The sequence below is a fragment of the Urocampus carinirostris genome, chromosome 14 (assembly GCF_059441175.1).
Source record: "Urocampus carinirostris isolate Australia breed hairy pipefish chromosome 14, RoL_Ucar_1.0, whole genome shotgun sequence".
NCBI lineage: Eukaryota > Metazoa > Chordata > Actinopteri > Syngnathiformes > Syngnathidae > Urocampus > Urocampus carinirostris.
In genome coordinates this window covers 4,592,354-4,604,493 of record NC_142362.1, presented here as the reverse complement: position 1 = coordinate 4,604,493, position 12,140 = coordinate 4,592,354, and the positions used below count along the sequence as shown (strand labels likewise).

The 12,140-nt window shown below is 43.7% G+C and overlaps 1 protein-coding gene across 1 annotated transcript in view; it reads right to left on the bottom strand.

The window, feature by feature from the left end:
• col6a3 (collagen, type VI, alpha 3) overlaps positions 1-12,140 on the bottom strand; it is a 75,401-nt gene that overhangs the window by 51,209 nt on the left and 12,052 nt on the right. Inside the window, exons 2-5 of the mRNA XM_088353493.1 lie at positions 11,227-11,311; positions 3,965-4,558; positions 2,128-2,751; positions 19-609 (exon numbers count right to left, since the gene is read on the bottom strand). Of these exons, the coding sequence (XP_088209619.1) occupies positions 19-609; positions 2,128-2,751; positions 3,965-4,558; positions 11,227-11,311 (1,894 nt within the window). The remainder of the gene's footprint in view (positions 1-18; positions 610-2,127; positions 2,752-3,964; positions 4,559-11,226; positions 11,312-12,140) is intronic.

The following is a 12,140-nucleotide window of genomic DNA, read 5'->3' as shown; positions in this document are numbered from 1 at the left end:
GAAGCTTTTTCGTCTTACCTTGCCGCAGTACGATGTCGAGCTCGGCGACGGGAAGTGCCACGTAGGTGTTCAGTTTTTGCGGCACCGTGTCCAGTTCGCTGAATTCGTTGACTCTGAAGGCGAAGGAAGGGTTGTGCGAAATGTCCTCGATCTGTCTCTGGTCTGCATCTTTGACGCCGACACCGAACGGCACAACGCCCTCGGTCTTCAGCACACCGGCAGGTTCCTTCACGTTGTCTCTGGATCGACCTCCGGTCAGAACGATCAGGAACTGGGGAACGTTCCGCGTCCTGCGACCCCCGTATTGCTCGGACAAGATCGTGTCCCGCATGAACTTGAGAGCCGAGCCCGTGTTGAGACTGCGACCTCCGGCCAGAGCCATTTGACTGACGGCTCTCACCACCTCGTCTTTGGTTTGGAAGGTGTTTAGGTAGAAGGTCGGCGTCGCTCTCTCGCTGTGCTGAACCACTGAGACTCTCACTCTGTCGGCTCCGATGTCGAGCGGTTCAATGACTCTGAGAATGAAATCCCGGACGTAGGCAAAGTCTGACCGAACAGAGTCGGTACCATCAATCAGGAAGGCAACGTCCCTTTCAGATCCAGGAGCTGCTGTGGAAACAAGTCATACGACACATTGAGTAACACAAATAAACCTCTTCATTTTAATATTCATCCATCCATCTAATATCTGCACCGCTTATCCTCAGTAGGGTCGCGGGGGTGCTGGAGCCCATCCCAGCTGTCTTCGGGCAGTGGGCAGGGGACACCCTGAACCGGTTGCCAGACAGTTGCAGTGCACACAGAGACAGACAACTCACTCGCTCATTCACACCTAGGGACAATTTGGACCGGCCAATTTACCTGACATGCATGTTTTTTAGAATGTGGGAGGAAACCGGAGTGCCCGGAGAAAACCCACTCAAGCACGGGGACAACATGCAAACTCTACACAGGAGGTTCGATCTCATGACCTCAGAACTGTGCCGCACACGCGCTAATCACTGCGCCGCTGTGCTGCCCCTTTTTATATTTGTTATGTACATTATTTAGTGGTAGTCGGCCCAAATCACCCTTTCTTCCTCCTCCCGTGCCCTCACATATAAAATGTGAAATTTCAAACCGAATTAATTTGTCGGGCTCGGGCTGTGCCAAACTTTAATACCCGCGGGTCGGGTTGGGCTGGATTTTCTAGTCCCCTATCTTAGCTTTACAGTAAACCTTCGAGATAGGGTATCCCCGCTATAAGATATTTTCACTTTACAGTGTGGAATAAGATATTGTTTTGGCCCCTCTTCACGGCATTTTCCCCCAACAACAAATTGTTTTGTGGGCTCAAACATTTTAAATTCAAACATTAAAGTTTTCATGCATATGACGATTTAAGATGCCTTTTGTCTATCGGTCAAAGTTATAAAATACTGGTCTGCTATTGGTTTGTGTCACAGCATCATGGAAGTGCCAATATGCTATTGGATGAACTCCCACAATACCTTTCTTCATGCGGTTCAGATTCTCGTTTTCGAGTCAAGTCCTGTTTATTTGTATAGCCCTTAATCAAAAAGAGTCTCAAAGGGCTTCAAAGACCACAGACCACTGTGATATAATACTGTATTTTTTGTGCGGTCTTTATTTGCTATGACATCCATGATAATGAAGATTTTGATAAATAAATACGAAGAGGGCACAGAAATCGCGACACTTGTTGCATGGCCGTAACCAATTGATGATCGGAACTATTATTAAAGATAAGTAAGCAATTAAAGCGAGGAAATCTTCTAAGGGCATGACATCCCTTGCAATTTAAAGTTTTAAAATCTGTCTTATTCTACCGTAGAATCCACCTCCCCCTGCATCCAGCTGCTACTCTACTGTACCAGCTCAAGTCACCAAAGGTAAATAAAATGTACTTTTTCCTATACTTGTTTATAATGATATTGAAATTATATGCATGTATGTGACACAAAAGTAGAACTTACTCTTATTTGTACTTAAATGTTTTATCTGGAGTATCGAAGTTCAGAGGGCATTGACTAATTAGCATAAGTTGCTATCCCCTGCTATATGGCAATTTCGCCTCGCCCTGTTATATGCCTGACGTCTACTGTTAGTCAGACATGGGAAACTCACCAGGTTCTTCAGGGACGGTTGACAAATCCGTATCACCAACCACCGTGATCAACTTGGGCATGATCTGTTCCGCCATTGCCGGCAAGTACGAGAAACTGGACTCGTGGTAAGCCAAGTCCGGAACGAAGGCGACCGATTGGAGCACGTTCTGGTCCGCTTGACCGGAACTGACCACAAAGGTCAGAACGCCACCGAGAGCCAGTTTATCAGCAACACTCTTCATCTCATCTTGAGTGGGACCACCGGTGATGAGAACCAAGACCTGCTGGACTCCTTGCCTTTTGCGAGAGCCCGTTCCCGTGGTGAACATGTTGCGGAGGGCGTATTCCATAGCCGTACCGGTATTCAAGACCGAACCTCCCGTCAGCTGGAGTTGCGAGATCCGATCCACCACGTCTTGCCTGTCGCGGGCCGTGTTGAGGTAAAATTCGATTTTGGGCCGCTCGGCAAACTGCATGAGGCCGATTTGGACTCTGTCGGGGCTGATATCCAGTTGGTTGACCACGTTAATCATGAAGTCTCGCACGTATGGGAAGTTGTTCCCCCCGATGTAGTTGGAACCGTCCACCAAGAAGACGATGTCTCTGACCACTCTGTGAGTCTGCACTGTTGTAATCTCCACCACTAAAGAAGCAGAAAAATGGGATACAATTTAATAAACTATGTACAGACGCTCCACTACTTATGACTATTCGACTTACGAAAAACGGTAGATCTGACATTTTTTGGGGGATGACGAAAAATATCCAGACATTGCTGTTAGTTAGATTTTGTATCGTGAACCTTTTTCCGAGTACAGGACATTACTGTAGTGCTTCTTTCCACCACTAGCGGCGTGCGGTGGCGCTGTGAGAGGTCACCCAGCATCCACCCCAAAGAAGAAATCTGGCTTCTACTTCGTAGTTCGTGTGTAAACATTCTATACTATGTCTATACTGTATCTCCAGCGCGCTAAGAACTTTTTTGAAACGAAAGAGGAATAGGAAAGCTTGATGCGGTTGAGAAAATGGTTGGATGACTTTTATTTGTTCACTCTACCACGGAGGAGGACCTCTTGAAGCCCATCTTCCAAAAGTAAGTTAAACTCAACTTTATTTATTCTTTATAGAGCATATTTTATTAAATGTTTATTTTTTTAGTACAAAACATTACAGTTTACTAATACAAGCCTTAAACATAATTATATAAACCATAAAACTACAAAATATTGCACTTAAGCAACTTATGAACAAATTCAACTTACGAACGATCATCCGTAACCTAACTTGTTCGTAAGTAGTCTGTATTGCTTTAAGTGGTGTGACTGAAACCTAGAATGGTTTTATGTTTATTTCTTCTCTATGGGAACCGCTTTTTTTTTACATTGAAAATCGACCTGTTTTTCCCTGTTACCTGCGTGATACCTGTTTTCGACCTCTTTTCTGGACTCGTTACTGCCCACTACCTGTTTTCTCGCTGTCTACGACTACCCTTGCTCGACACGGAAGTGCCACTTCCGCGTTCCTGACATCAGTTACCCGTGACCGACGTTCATCAGAACGTGGAAGCAAGCACTGCTCTCTTTCTCAATAAAACTGAGTAAAACGAACGCTTTTGGGTCCTGTCTCCGTTTCTGGATTGTGACAGAGTCATCAACACAGCATAAGATCAGTCGTCCTCTGCCCAGTCCGGAGGACATTGCGAAAACACTTTAAAGGACTTCCACAACTGCTTTGACCTGTTCCCAAAGTCTTCCTAACTTGGAGTTCCACGTCTAATCTTGTTGTAAACATTGTATACTACAGTACGTTGTTATCGATGACCGTAAAGACACTTCTTTTGGGAGACAAATGCCTACCTGGTTCAGTGGGCTCCTCAGTCACCACGCTACCAGCTAATGTCGAAAGCGCTTCAATGATCAGCTTGGGGCTACGGAGGAGGACCCGGAAGTCCCTCATCATAAAGACCAGATCTTCGTTCAAGGCAATCCCCTTCAGCTCCTGCTCATCAGCCGCCTTGGACCCTGCGGCTAAAGTTAGCACGCCCATTCGCTGCAGAGCTCTGGCCGGACCGGTCACATCGTCGTTGGACTTTTTCGTGGTCATCAGGAGCACCAGCTGAGGCACGCCTCGATCCAGGCGGCTGCCCTTGTCGGGCCGCAGCATGTCAGTCCTCACAAAGTCCAAAGCGGCACCGATGTTGACCGCCTGGCCCTGTCTGGGTTTGATCCGACCCAAAGCGGCCATCAGATCGTCTCTGGTTCCGTAAGAGTTGAGCTCGATCTCCATCCGGGGGGCGTTGCTGAACTGGGCCAAACCCACTTGAACGCCGTCCGGGCCGATGGGCATGGTGTCGACGAAACGCCGGATGAACTCGCGGACTGAGTTGATGACGGTGGCGCCCATTGTGCTGTCCAGGAGGAAAATGATGTCTCGTTGACCAACAGCCAAGACTAAAGAGGAGAGAACTTTGATTAACTGGAAACTCAAATGGGAAGGCAACTTCTCAGAAGGTCGCATACGTATGCTTAGCACAATTGCTAAATACAGCATACTGAGACCGCGCCTCACGACGGGGTTTAATTTATGAAGTGGAATAAGGTGTTTTTTCATCATTTATGACATTTTCCACACTACGAAATTGTGCAAAATAACAAAATTAGAACTCTGGTGTTTGTGCGTACATAGAGTTACATCACTGAGATGCCTGTCTGCAATTGTTGGACATTGTATAAAATGCTGGCCTGCTTGTTGAATGCGTCACGGCATCATGAAAGTGCTTGTATGTTATGTGTCCCTTCTCAAGGTTTCTTAATTTTCCTCATGTTGAGGTTTTTGAGTTTTTCCTTGCCCTCATGTAGGTTTTAGATCAGGGGATGGTGTCATAATAGTCCGTTGTTTGCAATAACCTGTGCAGCCCTTTGAGACTCTTTGTGATTAAGGGCGTCACAAATAGAAATGACTTGACTTGACTATTTTAATCTTTCATATTGCCCCCCATACCCCCTTTCTCAGCCTTCACCTGCTACTCTACCGTACCCGCTCAAGTCACTTCTCACCAGAGCTAAAACAGATGTACTTATGTATTCATAATGTTATTTAATCATATACATATGTATGACACAGTAGTAGTACTTACTATATACCATTTTCTTATTTTCATGTTCTTATCTGGGTTGCCATAGTTTGGAACACATTATATAATTAGCATAGGTTTTTGTCCCCGCTATAAAGCTTTTTCACCTTGCAATCCCATCATAGGATGGATTAATGTTGTATCTGGGGTCTACCTTACTAGTTTCTTGACAACCACAAAATGTTTTGATACACTTGACACTGAAGTCAATGCTGTATTTATGTTATAATTATAATGATCTGACCACTTTATAAGTTTCAACGAGTTTTTAAAGGTTTGTTTTTGTTGCCGGTGGCACTTGATTATTCCGGTTAAAATGATTGGCTTAATACTTACTCTGTATATGATTCCAATGTTAAATGACCATGATTGTTATCCATGAATTTGCAAATGTTTCATTTTATAACAGAAAAAGTACAGGATGCCACCTCAGAACCACAGTTACAGAAACGTGACCTACCTTCTGAGAACTCGTTCTGTACTATAATGGTGCGCTGGACCACACCCTGAACCAACGGCGTCAGCTGGTCACCCGCGCTCGCCAACGTTCTGAAATCGGGGGCCGACAGGACAAACGACCTATCGGTAGCGACCGCTTCCAAATCTGCGGTGGCGCTGTTACCGATGTCCACACCGAATGTGACGACTCCGGCCCTCTTAAGGGCCCGGTCGCCAGCACCGGTATCGTCAGTGGACGGCCCGGCACTGATAACCACCACCATCTGGGGCACGCCCTCTTCCGCCCTGCCCCCTGCCGATTGGACCAAAAGGCTCTGGGCCACTTCCTCCAAGGCCAGGCCCAAGTTGGACTGGAGACTCCCCGAGTATGTAAGTTCCTTCACGGCTCCCAGGACGGAGGCTTTGCTCTCGTAACTACTGAGATAGAACTTAATCTCCGGGTTGGCGTGGTACAGGGCTAAGGCCACCCGAACCGCCTCCCTGCCCACATCGAGGCTCTCAACGATTCTCAAAGCCAAATCACGCACGTATGGAAAGTTTGCTGCTCCGACGTTCTGAGATCCGTCAATTAAGAGAACAAGGTCTGCCGAATCTTGTGCTTTAAGGGGGGGAGAGAGAGAGAGAGAGAGAGACAAACAGAACAAAATGGAACTCGTGAAAGGGTTAAGGGTGGAAAAGTGGGGAAAGGATGTTGGGTGTGGAAACACGTTCAGTGTAAACAAGTCATTGCAGAAACATCATGCTGCATGTCGGCTGAACCGAGGAGATTTGCCCGAGTGATTACGAAAGACCACTTTGGAGTCCTGGTTCGTTCTTAAACATAGGAACTCGCTATAACAGTATTTTTTATCCATATGAATTTAAAACATTTGGCTTTGACAATAAAAGACAAGAAACCAGATGCAACCCTGTTCCTCCGTCCAAAATTCCAAAGCTGGTTTCAAGGAAGGCCAAATTTGTCACACCTTTCACATGGCCTCTACTATTACTACGTTTGTTGATATGTGGGCGATAATCCAATTGGAAACAGAATATTGGATGAGGGAAACAAGCAATTAAATTACTCAAATGCGTATCAAGTAATTGGAAAATAAATTGCAATATTTGCAGTTGGACTAAATCTTTAATCAGGTTACTGTTCATGTTTACATGGTTTTACATAATCGGAATTCTGGTGATTAGGAAATTATGTAATGTGTATTCGAAATTAGTGTTACAATTGTTTATTTTCAGCTTCCTTATAATGAAAAATGTATATTGCCTATATTGTTTTTTTTACTATTATTGCGCAATCTTGTTGCTGTTCTTTGATACCCACACCCTTTAGGGTTGATCTGCTTTTTGTAGCCCATGATATTTTAATAAAAAAAGGCTCAAGGGAGAACTTTTAAAACAAGTTGGATTATTAAATATTGAGGGTGTGTACATTCTCCTTCTGTTCTCTTTGCTAGGTGAAAATCCATTGAGGTCTTCTCTCCTTATTTTGAGTGTCTAGTAAACGACAATTTCCAACTTGTTTATTGCCTGAGTGCAAACTTAGAAGTTAGCTTGTTGACTGAAAGCCATGGAAACCAGGGCATCTGAAAACCAAGGTCGCACTGCAAATCTTATGTGACCCTAAACTCATAATCATATTTTCACGTCAAAACTTAAAACTTAATTTTTGGGTTTTTAACAAATTTCAATACGTGTTTCTTGGACAAACTCCACGGTGTCAGCCTCCAATACAGTCTCGTGTTACAGACCTTAGATCAAGTGACCAGTGATGATCCGTTGGCTCATCCATTTGAGTGCAGAAGATTGTACTGTTTTTATGTATATTGGTACATCAGCACAGCCTAGAAAATCATGGGCTGCTCTCTGCCGGGTCTGGAGGATAGCTTATCTATCCTACTATTCTTTTTTTTTCTTTTAAAAGTCTTTTATTACATCTTTATCCTCGAGTGCCACATATAATCTTGTAAACGACTGATAATACATCAAAATCAATGACAATAGACTACAGTACTCGAGTCTATATTTCTTTGGTTTGATGCCAATTTTGGGGCCCAATTGATTCACTCATAGTACTTGTTCTGCAGGGTAAGGATGGAGACCAGGCGGATTCATCACTGTCTTAGATACACAACATTTTTTTTCAAACAAACATAAACAACACACAGATACATTTAGACATTAAACGTTTACAAGAGAAGTGATGGTAAATGGTTAGGAATTGTTAAAAGATCACTGATTGGTGTAAATGCTGTGGTCATAGAAATTATTGTGGGTTTTTTTTAACCTCATCCATTATTTTTGCATCTAACCCTTTAGAAAGCCCATTTTTTTCAGGGATTTAGTAAGATCTGATAAAATTGGTAGATTTTAGCATGAAGAATATTGTAATGTAACACATAGGTTATTAATAGAATTGCTAATTACAGTGTGCAGGCGATACGAAGAACGTGTCAACGACTTTATATCGTTATCAATTATTACCTAATTTACAAATATTCCAACAGGTTCATTCTTTCTGGCTTTTTCCGGATCTAACAAGACACGCAAGGTATGTAGTACGGCTTGGGAAGTTCCCTATTAAGGGGTAGACCACATGATGTGTTACAATCATGTTAATTTCTGACAAACGTTATCGATGATATGCTGGGAGAGCAGCAAATTGGACGAGAGAGTGTAAATGGGTGAGGCCGTTTCGCCCGCATGCGTACGTAAACATGAGTGTCTGTTTCTTCCCAAGGACACGTGACTGTGCCCTGATCTAATGATCTAACCATTTTTCAAATCAAATTGACTTAATTGAGTTAATTAAAATGACCATTTGTGTGCGTAAATCAAGCTTGAGTGTCTGTTGTCTTTGTTGTTCTGGATGACACAAGGCCAGAGGACCTATGTTCACGCGTTGATTCAATGAATGAATTCTGTTTCAAACCTTTCTGACTTAGTTTAGTGCATTCAAATGATCTCTTCTGTTTGGCTATGATCCCTGAGGCGTAAATCCATCTGGATAATCTGTTGTCTTTGTTGTTCTGGATTTGAACGGTTCAACGACAGAAGCCTTTTTTAAGCATGAAGGAATTAATTTAGTGCATTTAAATGGTCTTTTGTGGTTGCCTCTCCTCCCGCATACGTAAACTAATGTTGAGTGTCTTTCGTCTTTGTTGTTCTGGATTGAAAAAGGCCTAAGGACTCTTGTTTGTGTGTCAATTCAATGACAAAAGCACATTTCACACTTCTACTCTAGAGCATATGAATAACCTATATTTTATGTTGATAAATGTGTATTATTTGCCCTCATGTAGGTTTTAGATCAGGGGATGGTGTCATATTAGTCTGTGGTTTGCAATAGTCTGTGATCTGTGCAGTCCTTTGAGACTCTTTGTGATTAAGGGCCTCACAAATAAACTTGACTTGAGTACGGAGCTGATTTAGTGCATAGAAAAGATCTTTTGTGTTTGGCTCTTATCCGCCATGTTTAATTCAAGCTTGAGTGTTTTTGTCTTTGTTGTTCTGGATTGAACAAGGTCCAAGGACCCTTTGCCTCAAATCAATGAAAGACACATATTTTAAACCAGAAGGACTTAATTTTGTGCATTTAAATGCTCTTTTGTGTTTCCTCCCGCATGCATCTATCAAGCCAGAGTGTCTATTGTTCTGCTGTTCTGGATTGTTTGTGCGTCAATTCATGGAAAAGAGCAAACTTTAAACCCGAAAGACTTTGTGCTTTGTTATGTTTGGTTCTCAAAAACATGCATTTGAGGTGATTTTCTACACATAACCATAACAGTGATGTTAATTTTGTGTCTGAAAGAAGGCAAAGTGTATCTGATTGTGTTAATGACCAAGTCCGCCGTATGTGCATCGGAGTCCCTCCGGCACATGCGGTCACATTAGTAAGATAGCGGAGGACCGTCCCATTTCATTACCTGTTCCCTCTTCTAGCCCCGGGGGCTTCGTTCGGAACCCCCCCCCCCCCCCCCCTGATTGTCCTATAGCCTCGCAAAACCCCACCACTAAATCCTAGCTCCTTCGCTAGCCCGGCTTCCGGAGTCAGCCTTCAGATGGGTGCGGATCAGGAAGTCAAGGCCCAGGCCAGTCCGGGTGCCCCCGCCGCGATACGACATAACCTGGACGTGCCTCAGGACCCCCTTCGTGGTCGGGTAGGTCTTGAGGTGGAACTCGGTTTGCGGCTCGGTGCTGTACTGCACTAGAGCGAATTTGAATCTCCCCCCGCCGACCTGGTCCAACGCTTGGATTGTACTGTATAGAAAATGTCTGACATGCTCAAAGTTCTCCTTTCCCATACTCCACGACGAATCCACTAGAAAGTAAAAATCAGCCGCCAAACAGTGGGCGCAATCTTCTAAAAGAAGAAAAAAAATATGTTGTGTTATACTCAAGTAGGCCTACGTTAGAAAGAAAGCATATTTCGGAAGCTTATCGTGGGGGGTATCGTATTATTATACACAGATGTGTGGTATTCGTGCAATTTAACGGTAATGTAGGAGATTATAAACACTTCACGGGTGGTTTTCTTAGTTTTTTTTTAAATAGTAGGGAAGTAACAGGCTAAGGTAAGCATGCCCAAAGTCTCAATCGGGGGCCGGTTACGGCCCGTGACCACATTTTACTGGCCCATAAAATTAACATAATGTGGCCAGTAATATTGGCCGCAATATCAGTATCACCATTTCACCAGATGATGGCAGTAGCCCTTTGGCCACCCTGCCCTTGGCTTTCTGTGAGATTTTTATCCCACCCCATTTCCAACATAGCTCTGTTTAAATAAAAAAAGGAAAGTTGACTGTGAGGGCCGCCGCTTCCCGGACAAATGGAAATTGCCAAGAGACGGTGGCTGTTGTCAAAGAATCTAATACTGCCAGACGAAACATGCTGACTACAAAAAGCTAACTAGGAACAAACGCTGTGAAAAGGTAAAGCGACCGGAAATTGTTTTAACGGCACAGCAGTGTTTTTTCACGAGACCCTGCGGGTCAAACGAAATTGCTACTATGGCGAGCTATGAGGTTGCGACGCTGATCCTTTCACGGAGGGTGAATTTATTAAAGAATGTCAAGCTGAGTAGTCGGCCCTAACACATTTTCATCTGACCAAATCTTCTCTGCTTTCTGAAAAGTTTGGAAACTCCTGAGCTAAGGAAACTGCACAAGATGGATTACTTGTCATAATACAATAACTCCAACTTTCACTGGTTCTTCCTGTAGGAGGCGCATTGAAACCTCAAATTTTCAATCAATGGAATCAACTTATTCTAAAATCGAGTTAAACCTTCTGACAGAAACACACTTTAGCCATTGTGGAACTGTCTTTTCCACGTTTTCCGATTGTACAAACTCTCTATCCCGAGTTTCCGAATACTCCTAAAATGGCGTTTCCCAAGCAAGCCGAAGAACTTTCTTAATCATTTTTGGTCTTTGTGAAACTCTTTCCTGGGCGTACTCTTGATGATCTTGACTTTCAGTCACGTAAACCTGTAAAAGTTAACTTTTCGTTACTTTACTTTTTACTTACAGTCCTGTGCTTGGAGTTGGGGAAGGAATCCTACGAGCAGGACCCCGACAAGGGCGCAGAGCGGTATCACCCGATGCCTCGCCATCTTGGAAAGAGAAAAGTGAGAGAAAATGGAATTTAGTTTTGTTGACAACCAGTGTCCCGTGAGACTTTGTCTAGTGTACCGAAGAAGATTTCCCAATTGTATCCTTGCAAAAGATGGATTCTCACAGGTTCTTGAAATCCTATAAAATGATCGAATTTTAATGTCTTGTTTTCAATGTTTGAAAAATGCATGAATTTTAGGCGAAGTGCTTGTAAATGCTTGAAATTGTTGCCAGATTTCTCAGGTTAGGTGTTGGGCTAAGGCAGGGGTGTCAAACTCATTTGAACTTGGGGGCCACACGATAGAACAAACATTCTATCGGCAGTAGCTCAGGAGGTAGAGCGCTCGTCTTGAGATCAAGGGATCCCAGTTCGAATCCCGGCTCGTCCGTGTTACATGTCGAAGTGTCCTTGGGTAAGACACTGAACCCCTAATACCCGCAATAAGCAGGTTAGCGCCTTACATGGCTGCAAGGCCGCTATTGGAAAATGTGGAGCACATTGTAAAGCGTTTTGGGAAGTCATTGACTTGAAAAGCGCTATATAAATGCAGATCATTTCATTTTCATTTAATTTCATTCTGTCGGGGGCCGGACTAGTAGATTAAAGAGAAAGAAAAAGAGAGATAAAGAAACAAGAGAAAGAGGGAGGGAAAAGGAGAGAGGGCGGGACAAAGAAAGAGAGAGAGGGAGAGAGCGTGAGAAACAAAAGAGATAAAAAGTCATGAGAGAGAGAGGGGGAAAAGAAAGGGAGAGGAAGAAAGAAATCCAAAGAGAAATAGAAAGACAGAATAAGAGACAAGAAAAAAGAGAGCGCGAAGGGTTTGAAGA